This window comes from Trematomus bernacchii, unplaced genomic scaffold, assembly GCF_902827165.1.
Source record: "Trematomus bernacchii unplaced genomic scaffold, fTreBer1.1, whole genome shotgun sequence".
Classification (NCBI taxonomy): domain Eukaryota; kingdom Metazoa; phylum Chordata; class Actinopteri; order Perciformes; family Nototheniidae; genus Trematomus; species Trematomus bernacchii.
Genome location: NW_022987593.1, coordinates 3,946,991 through 3,966,059, shown reverse-complemented (window position 1 = coordinate 3,966,059; position 19,069 = coordinate 3,946,991). Strand labels below are relative to the sequence as shown.

The following is a 19,069-nucleotide window of genomic DNA, read 5'->3' as shown; positions in this document are numbered from 1 at the left end:
AGTTCATTTTCTGTTGCTCACACACTAAAATAACACATGCTGAAAAGCACAATTATTTAATCTCACACTCAAAGAGGAAAACCTCAGCTCAAATCTCCGAACACATTTTTAGCTCTGCACCTTATTTGCAATTCAACTTGGCCAAAACAATGCACACGGTTCTCTAAGTAAGACACAGAAATCTGACATATTCACTTGTTGCCATTTTCAAAACACTGCCATTAAAAATGCTACACACATGAACCAAAAATACACGTGCCAAATGACGGTAAACACCAAACTGCTTCATTGTTGACTCATCAACTAGGATGTAAGCTAGAAAAAGGCTTCATGTAAGAACTACACAAAACACATGGAAACGTCTAAAACGAAGATGATTTTGTTCTTTTTATTGAAGCAAAATTTCACACAATGTTAAGAAGAGATACTATTTTCCTTACAGTTCAGACGTGTAATGAAGGATACTTCCATCACATCAAAAATACCATATTTTCAGCCACATTTGAAAGAAAGTTAAAGCCATTATATTTGTTTGAAGTCAGTCAAGCTAATCTCTTATAATCTGCAAACCTGTATTGTTATTACACATATTTACTACTGCAATCAACCTAAAAAACTATCCATAATATCATAAGAGCCTTTGTGCCGTTTATATATATGCTGTATATACAATTTGACATTATCTGCAAACAAACATGAGCGTGTTTTCTCTCAAACACATCAGTATAAAGAACATATACAATCAACTGGGTTTCTCCTGCAACAAAACTTCAGGACATAAAGTGCCTGAGAAAAGAGTTCTGCTGAAACTGGGCTATGTTCGCCAAATAAATAATGTCACATTTTAACATTTTCTTTTGATACATTGCCACTGTAAAGTGTTTTTTATCGCCTAAAGCAGAACACACCGTGGGATATTTCAGTCTAATGTGTCACTTTGCCTTAAAGTTAAGCTGGTGGGAAATACATGATATCTTAATATTCTTCATGTTGCTGTCATTACGGTGTGAACCCAGTGTGTATGTAGAGCTACATTTTCTTTTCGCAGATCCAGAAATTTTCATTTTCACATACTTCATCATTCCAGCTGTTTTGGTAGTGGTTTATATTCACACAGTCTTCATTTCTCTTCTGATAATTGTTGGGTTCTCCCTCTGTGTCTCTGTCCGTCAGTCCAATCCACATTATATTTTTGTATTGTCTTGTGAAATCCTTGTTTTCAAAGAGAAACATACAGTAATCAAATAATATTTAAAGAGGACATATTATTCAAAATTTCTGATTCATATTTGTATTTTGTGCGTCCACTGTGACATGTTCCCATTCTGCATACTTTGAGGAAAAATAAATACAAAAAACTGAAATATCACCACTTAGCTGGGTCTGGCCACAGCTCCTCATCAACCTGCAGAAGAAGCATCACCTACAGTATAGAGGCCTGACAGTCATACACCTTTAACCGATATGCTGCAAATAACTCTTCAAATGACTTCAATTCATCCTCCCTCTCTCTCTTCCTCTTGCTGCTATCCATTTATCCATTGTTGTTGTAAAAAGTTCTTACATGAAGCCTTTTTCTAGTGCTTACAAACTGATTGCTGAGTCACCAATAAAGCAGTTTGGTGTTTATGGTCATTTGGCATGTGTATTTGTTGATTGGTTCATGTGTGTAGCATTTTCAATGGCAGTGTTTTGAAAATGGCAAACAAGTGAACATGTCAGATTTCTGTGTCTTACTTAGAGAACCGTGTGCAGTGTTTTGCAAAAAAAGTGCCAAGTTGAATTGCAAATTGGGTGCAGAGCTGAAAATGTGTTTAGATATTTGGAGATTTGAGCTCAGGTTTTGCTCTTTGAGTGTTAGATTCAATTATTGTGCTTTATGTCTAATTCTAGTGTGTTAGCAACTGAAAAAAACTGTAAATGAAGTGTGTGCCATTTGGTGCAAAAGTGTTTATGTAGTTTTGGGTGCAGTGATTCATTTTGCAAGATATATGAGGTGTTTTGCACTTTGGGTCTGTGATTTTGTGAATTGTGTTTAGTGTTTTGACAAAATGAGCCCTGTTGTCAAAAAATGTGTTTTAGCAATTGAAAAAAACTGTAATACAGTATATGTTTAGTTCAGTTAGGTATGTTTGTGAAGAAACAAATCTTGTTTCCTCTTACAGTACAGCTTGTCATTTATTAGCTCTTCCTCTGCAGTCCCTTCTTGCTGCACAGGATTTAACTGGGAGATTATCATCGTCAAACTTACCGAGGTAGATTCTCTTCATCTCGTCTCTCTCTTCAGTCAGGGAGTTTTGCTGTGAAACTGTCATTTTCAGTGGAGAGGTTACCAACAACATTTGATGATGTAATCAACTGAAGAAATTATTCACTTTAAAACAAAATAACTGAGCTGGTTTTGATTAGATTTACAGTATTTCAAAGAATGTATTGTTCCATACAAAGAATTACAAATATGTACTCTGAACACAGATGTTGAAAGGGATATTAATTAATTTTCCTCCAGGAAGGAAAACTCTACTTTGTCATTACTGATCATGTTAATGTTAATTAGGTAATTAATGATCACATTAGTTTGTTTACTTTGTTCATCAAAAAACAAGCAAGCCAATCAAAATCCATAAGCAATGGCCTCTAAAGTGAATGCAAAGCTTAATCGGCTCAATGCTAAGGTGTTTAAGAGCTGGTTTAAAAAACTCTGAAGTTGCTGTAAAGTTGTGTAAGTCTAAATCATAATCTGTGTTGATGCATATCTATGCATATTGATGCATTGTGTTATATTAATTATGTGATGTGTACTTTATTGCGGTGTTGTATTAAAGCTATATATTTTAACTACACTATACCTGTAAAATGAAAATAAGCAACAACTCTCTGTGTAGCACATCAGATCAATGGTCTGTATTTGTTTTATTACAAAGGGGTTTGTCCCAATCAAATGAATTACATTTAAATTGAACATCATGTTAACACATTTTTAAAACTGCATTATAACATCAAACACACACTATTATTGTTATTTTGTTATTTTTGTAGACCTACATTTAACCAGGTAAGTCCTGTTGAGATCAGAACATCTCCTTTCAAGGGGAAACCTTAGTAGTTCACACTAAGGCATAGTTATATTATAGTTAATGACGGGTATGGAAAAGAAAGTTGTAACAGAAGCAGCCGCGCCGAGATTGCAAAGTGACTCGAACGCGGCCATGCACTTACATAAATATAAACATTATGCAACATTAACCAGACATATGCATATGATAATAAATACTATTCTTCATCGCCTAAAACTGCAAAACCTTCTTCCTGGTTTGAAGTCAAATGGTCTCTCTTCTTCCTTATTGTTCACAACTCGCTTGCTGTTACAACCTCTGCTGCAGCTTTGACGTATTGATTCTTCTGTACTTTGTGTAATTTGGACTTTTATTCACAATTCACACTTTTCTTTTAAATTCCAAAGAAAATCATTATTTTGTTTATCAGTGACACATAATGCAAAAGATCTGATTGACTATATTCTACCCTTATTTATTTGCACCAGAACTGGTTATCTCTGTACTTATTAGTTTGACAATTTTGAAAAATATCACTTTTATCACACAGTTTGACCACCTTCACAAACTCTGAATTCTTTTTAAAATAAATAAAAATAGGAAAGCATCCATCCATACACAATTGCACTTCCCTCTATACTTTGAGAACTGCTCTTCATCAACAAGACTTGGAGAAGAGCCAAGTCCTCTTGGTGAAAATAAATGTTGCAACATTAATTTGACTTACAAAAAAAACGTGTGACCTGTTCGTCAAATGCAGCTCAGTCTATTTTATAGTGAGGGATTCATCGGAAAACTCAGACTTTGTTTTGAAAATAAAATAAAATCATTACATCTCTAAGACACAAAACTAGGACATGATTTCAAGTTGGCATGATTGAAATAAGAGAATCTAAAAGCAGGCGGCCAATATTATAATCTCAAAAGCAGAGAAAAGACACTTTTAGGAATTGCAATTACAGTTTAAAAAAAAAGAACATTAATCCTAAATCTGAGACATGACGTGACTCCAGATATCTACGTGAGAGTCCAACCCCTCCCCCACCTGGACCTCCACATTTGAATTTAGGCTGAAAATGAGAAATGCAACTTGTTCCTGTTTTTTTCATCATCGTTTTGTGGGACTAGATGTGGAGTTATGCCAATCTCTTCTCACATATCCATTTATTTGTATTATCACTGCAATGGCTATCTGTCCAGCTGTTTACACCATGGTAATATATTTGTGCGCAGTCTTCGTCCAGCTTCAAACTTCCATTTGGCTCACCGGTGTGCCAGTAGCTGAAACCCCCAAAGGAAAAATAATAATAATACATTTCAACCTGACATCAACTCAAATCAAAATGCTTTATTGAGATTGATAGAGATAGAATAATAAATGTCTGTCCTTAGGTCTGGTTTGTTATCTGACATGAAATAAGCTTTTAAAGGACATCCCAAAATGTAGTCGTATTCAGAGAGGTTGGTAGGTTACTAATATACAAATCATTTCTCACTAATGTGAAAATAACATAACTATGACATGAAGCTGCAGAGCGAGTGTCTGTCACAGCTCACCTTGACAATAGAAAAGTGAAATAATGAGTGAACCTTGTGGTCAGCGGAGTCCCATCGACCCACTTCCATCTGCCCTCTGTCTCTCGATCAGTGAGTCCAATCCACACCTGGTTAGGAAAACTTATTACGTAGTCCTTGTTGTGGAGAGAAAAACGCACAATCACAACCACTATATAAACCGTGACATGCACAAACCCACACACACACACACACACACACACACACAAACACACACACACACACACCACACACACACACACACACACACCCACACACACACACACACACACACACAGACACACACACACACACACACACACACACGCACGCACACACACGCACACGCACATGCACACACACACTCACCTGTTCTTCTTGGCTGTTGACAATCACCAGATCTGCCCCTTTTTGAAGACAGTCATCCCTACTCTCTTGCCAGTTTTTTAGGATAGAAGAAACTGTATAGAGACTACCGCTGAAGTACATCCATCCTTGATAAGAATAGTGGAAAACAGAAAGAACTATAAAACATTTATACATAAATTACCAGATGCTTAATCTACTAAGTAAAGTACCAAGGTGGTATCAACCGTATGACATAAAGGCCCACCGGCTGAACAATTGATTTCATTATCATACTTACCCCCGGCTCTCAGAGTCCTCCCCAGATCGTCTCTTTCCTCAGACAGGTTTTTGTTAGTTGCCACCATTTCTGAAACAGAAATTTTATTGTGATGTTTGTTTCCTTTTAATACTGAATAAAAAGCTTTCAGGGAACTTTGCTGAAAGCTGTCATTTTGAGTGAGAAGTTTTTATTTTCAAAAGAATCAGGTTAGTAGTAGTCTGCCTCTCAAAGCAAATGTCACACACTCACTACAGCAGCTGATGGACTGCTTAGCAGAGATAAAATCCTGGCTGAGCAAAAACTTCCTCAACCTCAACGAGAGCAAGACCGAGGTCATCTTTTTTGGACCGCAACCTCCAGCCTCTCCGGTTGATATTCTGGGCTCTATCAAAAAAAACATCCTCCCCTCGGTCATGAACCTTGGAGTGACATTCACCAGCACTTTTAAATTTGACAAGCAGGTCAGCACCGTAGTAAAATCCTGCTTTTTTAAAATAAGACTATTGGCCAAAACCAAGTCGTATTTATCTTTTAAAGACTTAGAAAGGGTTATTAACGCCTTTGTAACCTCGAGACTGGACTATTGTAACGCTCTGTATGTGGGTATGGACCAGGCCTCAATCAAACGCTTACAGCTAGTCCAAAACGCTGCTGCACATTTGCTGACTGGTCACAAAAAGCGCGACCCCATCACCCCTATTCTGGCCTCACTACACTGGCTTCCAGTTCGGTTCAGAATTGATTTTAAAATCCTTTTATTTGTTTTTAAAGCCCTAAATGGGCTGGCTCCGGCCTATATAACTGAACTGCTCCAGCGCTACACCCCAGCCAGAGCTTTAAGGTCTGCTGACCAGCTGCTGCTGGTAGTGCCCAAGACCAGGCTCAAAACCCGAGGGCACCGAGCCTTCGCAGCAGCTGGCCCTAGGCTCTGGAACACTCTGCCCCTCCATGTGAGGTCGGCCCACACCCTAGGGGTTTTTAAATCAAAACTAAAAACACACTTCTTCTCTCTGGCTTTCTAGTTAGAGCGGAGCACGACTCCTGACTATTCCGTGTGTTTTATTCTTATTTTGTTTTTTAAGTTATATCTGTTTTTTATTGTCGTTTATTGTGTTTTGTAGTAATGTGTTTTTATTACATGTACAGCACTTTGGCTCGACCAAAAATCGCTTTTAAATGTGCTTTATAAATAAAACTTGATTTGATTTGATTTGATTTGATTTAGTTTGTTTTGTTTAAATGTAACATTAAAAAATGATTGTATTCCCTCTTACAGCTACAAAAGAGCTGAGGTGTTATCAATGACAAACCTGTAATGATTTCCCAGAGGGTCTATGAGCAAAGATACACCATTTATAAATGTTCTGATCACTTGGGGTTGTTCAAATCATGTTTTCTTTGTGTCACTTCAGTGTTCTGCCTGAGAAAGTACACCTTTATTTCTTTCATATACACCACCAATGTAGTATACCTTATACCCCTTCCGATCAAAAACCTGATTATTGCAGTCGTTTCATCTTAATACTTACCAAGGTTGATTCTCTTCAAATTGTCACTTGTCTCTCTGAAAATGAACTATCATTATCAACAGAACAGCCTGTCCTCCTACAAATAACGTCCATATAGGTCGATTGTTCAGCATTTTAATACGACCCAGAGTCACGTTTTAAAGTGTAGCACCTCTAGTGGTCGTGTAAGAAACAACATGCTCCCGTTGATTGCAAACGCTCCGGAGATTCTTTTATTCACAAATAACCCTCTCTGGAAAATCCTAAATTGTGCAATAGTTTGGCCATTAAAATGCTTTTTGATTAGATTTCTAGCGAGAAGTGTATATTGTACTTTTATAATCTACGTTCCAGTGGATGTGTAGGACCCAAACCCCGTGATTAGTCCTCAAGCTCTGTGATTGGATGTTGGAGTGGCAGTGCGACAAGGTTACGCCGAGCGTCAAACAGCTCTTTGAAATGGAATGGAACCACGGCAGACTATCCAAAACTGGACTTGGACGGGTCCAGCCCAGCCCTCCCCCAGAACTACACATGCTGGCTATTGTGTGTTTCGCAACATGTTCTATGACACGTCTCTACTGGGAATTGTAGTTTTAAAAGACGTTTTCGTATTTCCCACAATTAGAAGTTGCCAGTATTAAACTGTGTACACCCTGGAGGTTTAGGGGATACGAAACACAGTGGTGTTATCAAATTTAAAACATATAATTAATAAATGGGTGAAAATCGCTTGTGTTCATAATGGGCAGCATTAATATACCCACATGACAGCTAAGGTCAGAAGAGCTTTATTTAACAGCTGGTCTTATGTCTGTGACCCCACCTGTTGTTAATTGATAAGCCTGAAACATGCACTTGTCAAGGTTCAGAGGCAAATTTTGCAAATATGGCAGTAGCCATCGATCATCTTAAGATAAGATAAGATAAGATATACTTTATTGATCCCAAGTTGGGAAATGTTTTTGTTACAGCAGCATACTACTTTGTTCTACTCCACTACAATTCAGAGGTTAACCTGGTATTTTTACTCCATTACATTTATTTTTGTTACTTTGCAGATTCTGATTAATGATGTGAAATATAAACAACCCTTAAATCAGACTTTAGTTAAACCTGAGTCAAATTCAGGGAAGGTGATTATCAAGTGCCAAAATAAACTATGCAATATATTAGACGTTAAGTACTTTGTCAGACTTAATATTTATCTGTTGATACCCCCAACTTTTTTTTCTTATTCAAAAGAAGACCTTAAGTTAAAGTATTCTTTAATGTTTAAATAAAGCCTTATTAGTTTGCCTGTTTTGCACATCCTCCTATTAATATCTTAATATTAATTATAGTGAGGGATTAATCGGAAAACTCAGACTTTGTTTTGAAAATAAAATAAAATCATTACATCTCTAAGACACAACACTAGGACATTATTTCAAGTTGGCATGATTGAAATAAGAAAATCTAAAAGCAGGCAGCCAATATCATAATCTCAAAAGCAGAAAAAATACACATTTAGGCATTGCAATTACAGTTTAAAAAAAGTGAACATTAATCCTAAATCTGAGACATGACGTGACTCCAGATATCTACGTGAGAGTCCAACCCCTCCCCCACCTGGACCTCCACATTTGAATTTAGGCTGAACTAAACTGTTTTATTGTAGAGATCACTACAGTATCTTCTTGATATTTTCTATTCTATATTTCTATCATTGACCTTCTACTTTCCCCCTATTTTGTATGTAGGCTACTCTTAATATTTAAATGTTTTCATCAAATATAACATTCAACAACAAAATTCAATAACGTGCTTTAACCACTAGGGGTTAAAAAACCAGTGGTCTAGTTAAATTCTAAACACAACTGGCCCACTTCAGTTGTGACATTTAAATTCTAAACACAACTGGCCCACTTCAGTTGTGACATTTAAATTCTAACCTCAACTGGCCCACTTCAGTTGTGACATTTAAATTCTAACCTCAACTGGCCAACTTCAGTTGTGACATTTACATTCTAACCTCAACTGGCCCACTTCAGTTGTGACATGTAAATTCTAACTTCAACTGGCCCACTTCAGTTGTGACATTTAAATTGTACCTTTTAAATTCTTCCGACAGAATTTAGAGGAATATCCTCATAAATGGTTGGTGATAAAAAACACATTAAAACTTTCATTCAACAATACATTCAAAATCAAAGTCAATTTCAGAGAACTTACCAAGGAAAACCCCCGCTCTGGAGCTTTCTCCCTCTCAACCAGTGCTTTTATGCTCCACACAGGGACAGAAAACCAAAGACACACCTTCATACCCATATATGTGGGGAAAGGTCATGGCCTCTGGTGTGCAGGACTGGATATGTCCAAACATATTCTCCTATGGTATGGCCTTAACCCATTTTGGGGCTTCAGTACTTTTCCATTGAGTCAGGGGTCTCCTGTGCACAGCTTGCTGTGAGTGAAGACAACTGTCTCCCCTCTTTAAACAGTAACACCCCGTAGTGATAAACTATAATAGGCCTTAAACTCAATTTACCAAACCCCTTGTGTTTGTAAATACTGTGATTATAGAACAACATGAAATATAATGCATTTTCATTGTGGGTTATACAAGAATATATTTGATTATATTTGATTATATTAACTTTAGTTTTAATTATTCAACTTAATATGGAGACCTCAACAGGTTCCAGAGATATGGCAAATATACCCAAATGACCACAGAGGTGGGTTTTGTTTTTTCTAAACCTCTCTATAAAGGTCAAATTTCACTTGTTTTGCATCAATCTTGATACACGGTACTAATTATATGTTTTAGTTTGGATTCCTAAAGCTTTTAGTCTACTATCCCATCATTCAAGGGTGGTTTTCACTATAAGTAATGGGGTTTTTTTGGACGGAAACTACAATTTACAGTTTTTTACTATGTTCAATCTGAATTTACTTTAAAAATAAAATCTATAGTAGTAATCAGGTTAGTAGTAATTTGTTTTGTTACGTTTTGTTTAAATTTAGCATGAAAAAATGATGTATTCCCTCTTACAGCTACAAAATAGCTGAGGTGTTATCAATGACAAATCTGAAATGATTTCCCAGAGGGTCTATGAGCAAAGATACACCATTTATTAATTTTCTGACCACACACACACACACACACACACACACACACACACACACACACACACACACGCACGCACGCACGCACGCACGCACGCACGCACGCACGCACGCACGCACGCACGCACGCACGCACGCACGCACACTGTACCACACACTTGTCACTTCCGTGTTCTTCTTCAACTCATCTAGCTCCTCAGTCAGGGGCCCTTTCTTATTTCATTAATTTCCCCTCCTCGACTCCTCGAATCCTCGGTCCTCCGGTAGTGACCCGGAAATGGATTTCAGCGCGCCATGTTGAAGGACATCTCATTTCTCTAAATGCACTTCGAGGACCGAGGACCGAGCATCGAGGAGGCTCCCTGGAGGAGCTATAATCGAGGATACACTTCCGGCAACAGTGATGTTTAAAAGAGTCGTGACGCACGGCCGGACTTATCTCAGCCAATGACAGCTCTGCATGCATCCCCTGGATATTATTTTATTAATTGCTACGACGCGATGTTTACAGTGAAAACAGCTGTGAGGTCCGTGCAGAAAGCATAGCAGTGTGTATAATATATATCACTCAGTATAACAGGCCTACATTACTCTCTGTATTGGTATGCTTTAGTTTAGTAGATATCTACAAACAAAGAGTCGATATTTTTCTAAAATCATTTAGTGCTTCACATAATAAAATATAAATATATAAATATATATGTGTGTGTGTGTGTGTGTGTGTGTGTGTGTATATATGTCCGCATCTGTAGCCTGTTATTGTCTCATTATACCGCACTGTGAATGAATTAAAAGTAAATGTATAAGTCGTCATGAACACAGTTCTGTCCATCAGACAGAGTGCTGTGCCTCCTGTCATCATTAATGGACGTCTCTTTAAAATGACCGCTCAGAGGAGAGGATTTCTCATTTCTCTAACCGCCTGCTGCTTCCCCTCCTCTCTCCTCGGTTCCCCTCCTCTCTCCTTGGTTCCCCTCCTCGACTCCACTGCTCGCATCTCCTGTGGGCGGGACTAAGACACGAGGATAGGAGTCGAGGAGGGGAATTAGAGAAATGAGAAAGGGCCAGGGACTTTTGCTTTGAAACTGTCATTTTCAATTTTGCCTAGAGATCTAAAACAGAATTCCCATTGTATAGTATGTTAATCTATCAATGATAATGTCCTTATTTCCTTTTCTTATTCCAACACCTTATCACGTTTTCAAGAAATTCTTTCTGCTAAACAGTCCTGTTGAATGGAGAGGCTGTCATTATTTCCAACAGGACCATATCAGTAATACAGGATATGTTTAGTTCAGTTATATATTTGTATATAACTGAACTAAGTATATTTGTGAAGAAAAAAATATTGTGTTCCCTCTTACAGCCACAAAACAAAGAACCAATACATTGTCAACAACATATGTATAATTTCCTCTTCTTAAATGTGTAAAATAAGTAATTTAAATGTAAAACATAAAAAAAATGAACTAACATTATCAGGATGTGAAGCGCTTACGGTGTGGACGTGACTTCAAAGACGTCTATTAGTTTTTTACAGAGATTAGCATCAGTCAGCATGCTCACTGATATGCATGTTTCTTGATGTTTGTATTTTTATGGTTTATTGCACCTATTGTAGGTTGCTTCGGATAAAAGCCTCAGATAAATAAAATATTATATATTGTTACCTAATGTGATATTTAGTACTGATTACGTACGATTTACCCCTTCAGATCAAACCCCTGATTATTGCAGTAGTTTAATCTTAATACTTACCAAGGTTGATTCTCTTCATCTGGTCTCTCTCTTCATTCAGGGAGTTTTGCTGTGAAACTGTCATTTTCAGTGGAGAGGTTACCAACTATGATAATTGGATCAACTGAAGAAATTATTCACTTTAAAACAAATTAACCGAGCTGGTTTTGATTATAATTATTTCAGAGCAACTATTGTTCAATACAAATAATTATACATACATTCACTCTGAGCACATACTGTATGTTGAAATGAATATTAATAAAATGTCCATGAGTTGTGCAAATACCTTTTTATATTTTATATTTATAATTGTAGGTCATATTGCACACCTTAATAGACAGTGATGTGTTTTTTTTGAAATAATTCAGGATAAGTGATCGTCATATCTTGCTAAATAATTATTTGTATATCTGGCTACAGAAGTGAGAGTCACAAATTAAGAAGACTTACAGAGAGTGAGACGCAGGGAAATGTTGAGAGCAGCTTGTAGGATACACAGGAGTCCAAAACTCACAACAACCAGTCTGTTCATTTTCATTCCTGTGTGTAGAACCCAGAAACATGCACACACACGGAGGTTTATGGAGGCTGACTTGCACAAGTGGCTGTTTGAGAAACCTTACACTTTAAACTGAGATGTTGATTTTGTCTTTAATTTCTCACGCAATATTTATATATATATATATATATAAATTGATGATCTTTAAGTTTAAAATTAATCTTAGAAAATAAGGTTATTATAAACTCGACAACTCCAAATTGTTGGACTATGATTTCTGTCTTACCAGGCGCTGCAGCAGGCACCTTGAAGTCTTCAACAGAGCGGCGGGATGCAGCTTTCCTGTCTGAGACATCTTCAAGGTTTTCGTGTATCGTGGAGAGCTCATGTTCTTCTTCAAGGGAAACCATCTCATCAGTTGAGCCTCTGCAGAGTGCTGATGGTGTTTGTCAAAGTGTCTACTTTAAAGGGCACTTATCTTCCTTTATTTAATGATTCTCTCAGCATACACCTCTAACTCTCTCTCTCTCTCTCTCTCTTTCTCTTTCTCTTTCTCTCTCTCCTCTCTCTCTCTCTCTCTCTCTCTCTCTCTCTCTCTCTCTCTCTCTCTCTCTCTCTCTCTCTCTCACTCTCTCTCTCTCTCTTTCTCTTTCTCTTTCACACTCTCTTCTTCCTCATTTTGAGTCATCTGCCTTTGTTCCTCAACTAAGAGCTGGTTTAAAAAACTCTGAAGTTGCTGTAAAGTTGTGTAAATCTAAATCATAATCTGTGTTGATGCATATCTATGCATATTGATGCATTGTGTTATATTAATTATGTGATGTGTACTTTATTGAGGTGTTATATTAAAAGCTATATAGGCTATTATATACACTATACATGTCAAATGAAAATAAGCAACAACTCTCTGTGTAGCACATCAGATCAATGGTCTGTATTTGTTTTATTACAAAGGGGTTTGTCCCAATCAAATGAATTACATTTAAATTGAACATCGTGTTAACACATATTTAAAACTGCATTATAACATAATACACACACTATTATTGTTATTTATTTATTTTTTGAAAACCTACATTTAACCAGGTAAGTCCTGTTGAGATCAGAACATCTCTTTTCAAGGGGAAACCTTAGTAGTTCACACTAAGGTATAGTTATATTATAGTTAATGACGGGTATGGAAAAGACCAGAAAGTTGTAACAGAAGCAGCCGCGCCGAGATTGCAAAGTGACTCGAACCATGCACTTACATAAATATAAACATTATGCAACATTAACCAGACATATGCATATGATAATAAATACTATTCTTCATCGCCTAAAACTGCAAAACCACTCTTGTTCTTCCTGGTTTGAAGTCAAATGGTCTCTCTTCTTCCTTAATGTTCACAACTCGCTTGCTGTTACAACCTCTGCAGCTTTGACGTATTGATTCTTCTGTACTTTGTGTAATTTGGACTTTTATTCACAATTCACGCATTTATTTTTACTTCCAAAGAAAATCATCATTATTGTTGTTTATCAGTGACACATAATGCAAAGACATTTCATGTTTTTAAATGTTGTATTATCTGAATGACTATACTCTACCCTTATGTATTTGCACCAGAACTGGTTATCTCTGTACTTATTAGTTTGACAATTTTTAAAAATATCACTTACAATTTGACCACATTCACAATGACATTATCACCAATATCCGGTGTAAAATAAACCCCTGTAGTTAACTTACATAATCATCCAGTAGTACGCTAAGTACTGACATTACTTTTTTATAACAAACTCTGAATTCCTTTTAAAATAAAATAAAAATAGGAAAGCATCCATCCATACAAAATTGCACTTCCCTCTATACTTTGAGAACTGCTCTTCATCAACAAGACTTGGAGAAGACCCAAGTCCTCTTGGTGAAAATAAATGTTGCAACATTAATTTCTCATATGACTTACAAAAAAAACGTGTGACCTGTTTGTCAAATGCAGCTCAGTCTATTTTATAGTGAGGGATTCATCGGAAAACTCAGACTTTGTTTTGAAAATAAAATAAAATCATTACATCTCCAAGACACAACACCAGGACGTGATTTCAAGTTGGCATGATTGAAATAAGATAATCTAAAAGCAGGCAGCCAATATTATAATCTCAAAAGCAGAGAAAAGACACTTTTAGGAATTGCAATTACAGTTTAAAAAAAGTGAACATTAATCCTATATATGAGACATGACGTGACTCCAGATATCTACGTGAGAGTCCAACCCCTCGCCCACCTGGACCTCCACATTTGAATTTAGGCTGAAAATGAGAAATGCAACTTGTTCCTGTTTTTTTCATCATCGTTTTGTGGGACTAGATGTGGAGTTATGCCAATCTCTTCTCACATATCCATGCATTTGTATTATAACTGCAATGGCTATCTGTCCAGCTTATTCTTGCATCATCGTAATATATTTTTGCACAGTCTTCGTCCAGCTTCGAACTTCCATTTGGCTCACCGGTGTACCAGTAGCTGAAACCCCCAAAGGAAAAATAATAATAATACATTTCAACCTGACATCAACTCAAATCAAAATGCTTTATTGAGATTGATAGAGATAGAATAATAAATGTCTATCCTATGTCTGGTTTGTTATCTGACATGAAATAAGCTTTAAAAGGACATCACAAAATGTAATTGTGTTCAGAGAGGTTGGTAGGTTACTAATATACAAATAATTTAATGTGAAAATAACATAATTATGACATGAAGCTGCAGAGCGAGTGTCTGTCACAATGCACCTTGACAATAGAAAAGTGAAATAATGAGTGAACCTTGTGGTCAGCGGGGTCCCATCGACCCACTTCCATCTGCCCTCTGTCTCTCGATCAGTGAGTCCAATCCACACCTGCTTCAGAAAACGTGTTATGTATTCCTTGTTGTGGAGAGAAAAACGCACAATCACAACCACAATATAAACCGTGACATGCTGCCAACCACTTCTGTGACACACACACACAAACCAAACACACACACACACACACACACTCACCTGTTCTTCTCTGCTGTTGACAATCACCAGATCTGCCCCTTTTTGAAGACAGTCATCCCTACTCGCTTGCCAGTTTTTCTGGATAGGAGAAATGGTATAGAGACTACCGCTGAAGTACATCCATCCTTGATAAGAATAGTGGAAAACAGAAAGAACGATAAAACCGTAATACCAAAATTACCAGATGCTTAATCTACTAAATAAAGTACTAAGGTGGTATCTACCGTATGATATAAAGGCCCACCGGCTGAACAATTGATTTCATTATCAGACTTACCCCCGGCTCTCAGAGTCCTCCCCAGATCGTCTCTTTCCTCAGACAGGTTTTTGTTAGTTGCCACCATTTCTGAAACAGAAATTCTATTGTGATGTTTCTTTCCTTTTAATACTGAATAAAAAGCTTTTAGGGAACTTTGCTGAAAGCTGTCATTTTGAATGAGAAGTTATTATTTTCAAAAGAATCAGGTTAGTAGTAGTTTGTTTTGTTAACTTTTGTTTAAATTTAGCATGAAAAAATGATTGTATTCCCTCTTACAGCTACAAAAGAGCTGAGGTGTTATCAATGACAAACCTGAAATGATTTCCCAGAGGGTCTATGAGCAAAGATACACCATTTATGAATTTTCTGACCACTTGGGGTTGTTACACCATACCATAGGACACCAAACCAACTGAGACCTGTCGGTCCGCCGCATCTACGCACACACACACACACACACACACACACACACACACACACACACACACACACACACACACACACACACACACACACACACACACACACACACACACACACACACACACACACACACACACTGTACCACACAAACACCTGTCACTTCCGTGTTCTGCCTGAGAAAGTACACCTTTATTTATTTCATATACACCACCAATGTAGTATACCTTATACCCCTTCAGATCAAACCCCTGACTTTAGGGTAGTTTCATCTTAATACTTACCAAGGTTGATTCTCTTCAACTCATCTAGCTCCTCAGTCAGGGGCCCTTTCTCATTTCATTAATTTCCCCTCCTCGACTCCTCGACTCCTCGACTCCTCGACTCCTCGACTCCTCGACTCCTCGAATCCTCGGTCCTCCAGTAGTGACCCGGAAATGGATTTCAGCGCGCCATGTTGAAGGACATCTCATTTCTCTGAATGCACTTCGAGGACCAAGGACCGAGCATCGAGGAGGCTCCCTGGAGGAGCTATAATCGAGGATACACTTCTGGCAACAGTGATGTTTAAAAGAGTCGTGACACACGGCCGGACATATCTCAGCCAATGACAGCTCTGCATGCATCCCCTGGATATTATTTTATTAACTGCTACGACGCGATGTTTACAGTGAAAACAGCTGTGAGGTCCGTGCAGAAAGCATAGCAGTGTGTATAATATATATCACTCAGTATAACAGGCCTACATTACTCTCATTGTCAACAACATATGTATAATTTCCTCTTCTTAAATGTGTAAGATAAGTAATTTAAATGTAAAACATAAAAAAAATTGAACTAACATTATCAGGATGTGAAGCGCTTACGGTGTGGACGTGACTTCAAAGACGTCTATTAGTATTTTTACAGAGATTAGCATCACTCAGCATGCTCACTGATATGCATGTTTCTTGATGTTTGTATTTGTATGGTTTATTGCACCTATTGTAGGTTGCTTCGGATAAAAGCCTCAGATTAAAAAAAATGATATATTGTTACCTAATGTGATATTTAGTACTGATTAAGTACGATTTACCCCTTCAGATCAAACCCCTGATTATTGCAGTAGTTTAATCTTAATACTTACCAAGGTTGATGCTCTTCATCTCGTCTCTCTCTTCAGTCAGGGAGTTTTGCTGTGAAACTGTCATTTTCAGTGGAGAGGTTACCAACTATGATAATTGGATCAACTGAAGAAAGTATTCACTTTAAAACAAATTAACCGAGCTGGTTTTGATTATAATTATTTCAGAGCAATTATTGTTCAATGCAAATCTCTTAATACAAATACATTCACTCTGAGCACATACTGTTGAAATGAATATTAATAAAATGTCCATGAGTTGTGCAAATAACTTTTTATATTTTATATTTAAAATTGTAGGTCATATTGCACACCCTAATACACAGTGATGTGTTTTTTCCGAAAGCATTCAGAACAAGTGATCGTCATATCTTGCAAAAGAATAATTGAAACAGGGACGGTTATCACTTGCACTGGCTACAGAAGTGAGAGGCACAAATTAAGAAGACTTACTTAGGTAAACGATGAGAGCAGCTTGTAGGATACACAGGAGTCCCAAAATCACAACAACCAGTCTGTACATTTTCATTCCTGTGTGTAGAACCCAGAAACATGCACACACACGGAGGTTTATGGAGGCTGACTTGCACAAGTGGCTGTTTGAGAAACTTTACACTTTAGACTGAGATGTTGATTTTGTCTTTAATTTCTCATGCAATATATATATATATATATATATATATATATATATATATATATATATATATGATGATCTTTAAGTTTAAAATTAAGTTTAGAAAATAAGGTTATTATAAACTCAACAACTCTAAATTGTTGGACTATGATTTCTGTCTTACCAGGCGCTGCAGCAGGCACGTTGAAGTCTTCAACAGAGCAGCGGGATGCAGCTTTCCTGGCTGAGACATCTTCAAAGTTTTCGTGTATCGTGGAGAGCTCAGGTTCTTCTTCAAGGGAAACCATCTCATCAGTAGAGCCTCTGCAGAGTGCTGATGGTGTTTGTCAAAGTGTCTTCTTTAAAGGGCACTTATTTGTGATCTTCCTTTATTTAATGATTCTCTCAGCATACACCTCTCTCTCTCTCTCTCTCTCTTTCTCTCTCTCTCAAACACTCTCTTCTTCCTTATTTTTGAGTGATTTGCCTTTGTTCCTCAACTCAGTATTTTATGATTTGACTGCTGCTCCATGTGCATATCTTTGGGTACCTCAAAAACATTTTTCCTCCAGGAAGGAAAACTCTACTTTGTCATTACTGATCATGTTAATGTTAATTAGGTAATTAATGATCACATTAGTTTGTTTACTTTGTTCATCAAAAAACAAGCGAGACAATCAAAATCCATAAGCAATGGCCTCTAAAGTGAATGCAAAGCCTAATCGGCTCAATGCTAAAGTGTTTAAGAGCTGGTTTAAAAAACTCTGAAGTTGCTGTAAAGTTGTGTAAATCTAAATCATAATCTGTTTTGATGCATATCTATGCATATTGATGCATTGTGTTATATTAATTATGTGATGTGTACTTTATTGCGGTGTTGTATTAAAAGCTATATATTTTAACTACACTATACATATACAATGAAAATAAGCAACAATCCTCTGTGTAGCACATCAGATATAATAGTTAATGACGGGTATGGCAAAGGCCAGAAAGTTGATAGAGAAGCAGCCGCGCCGAGATTGCAAAGTGACTCGAACGCGGCCATGCAAATACATAAATATAAACGTCATGCAACATAAACCAGACATATGCATATGATAATAAATACTATTCTTCGTTGCCTAAAACTGCAAAACCACTCTTGTTCTTCCTGGTTTGAAGTCAAATGGTCTCTCTTCTTCCTTAATGTTCACAACTCGCTTGCTGTTACAACCTCTGCTGCAGCTTTGACGTATTGATTCTTGTGTACCTTGTGTAATTTGGACTTTTATTCACAATTCACACTTTTTTTTTACTTCCTAAGAAAATCATCATTATTGTTTATCAGTGACACATACCTGTAATGCAAAGAAATGTCATGTTTTTTAATTTATTATTATCTAAATTACTATACTCTACCCTTATGTATTTGCACCAGAACTGGTTATTTCTGTACTTATTAGTTTGACAATTTTTCAAAATATCACTTTTTGACCACATTCACAATGACATTATCACCAATATCCGGTGTAAAATAAACCCCTGTAGTT

At 37.0% G+C, this 19,069-nt stretch overlaps 2 protein-coding genes across 3 annotated transcripts in view; both read right to left on the bottom strand.

The window, feature by feature from the left end:
* LOC117481928 (desmoplakin-like) overlaps positions 1–12,506 on the bottom strand; it is a 55,698-nt gene extending 43,192 nt beyond the window's left edge. Inside the window, exon 1 of the mRNA XM_034129865.1 lies at positions 12,383–12,506. Within this exon, the coding sequence (XP_033985756.1) occupies positions 12,383–12,506 (124 nt within the window). The remainder of the gene's footprint in view (positions 1–12,382) is intronic.
* Positions 12,507–13,004: 498 nt separating this feature from the next.
* On the bottom strand, positions 13,005–17,874 carry LOC117482263 (CD209 antigen-like protein C). 2 transcript variants are annotated; one of them, XM_034130324.1, is made up of 7 exons: positions 17,722–17,874; positions 17,378–17,455; positions 16,928–16,984; positions 15,400–15,468; positions 15,123–15,247; positions 14,905–15,005; positions 13,005–14,602 (listed from the first exon to the last, which is right to left on the bottom strand). In XM_034130324.1, the coding sequence occupies exons 1-7, from the start codon at positions 17,843–17,845 to the stop codon at positions 14,455–14,457; spliced, it is 702 nt and encodes a 233-aa protein (XP_033986215.1). In that variant the 5' UTR covers positions 17,846–17,874; the 3' UTR covers positions 13,005–14,454. The 2 variants fall into 2 exon arrangements, with proteins under 2 accessions (XP_033986215.1, XP_033986216.1); XM_034130325.1 differs by having other exon boundaries at positions 14,905–14,978.
* Positions 17,875–19,069: the final 1,195 nt, after the last annotated feature.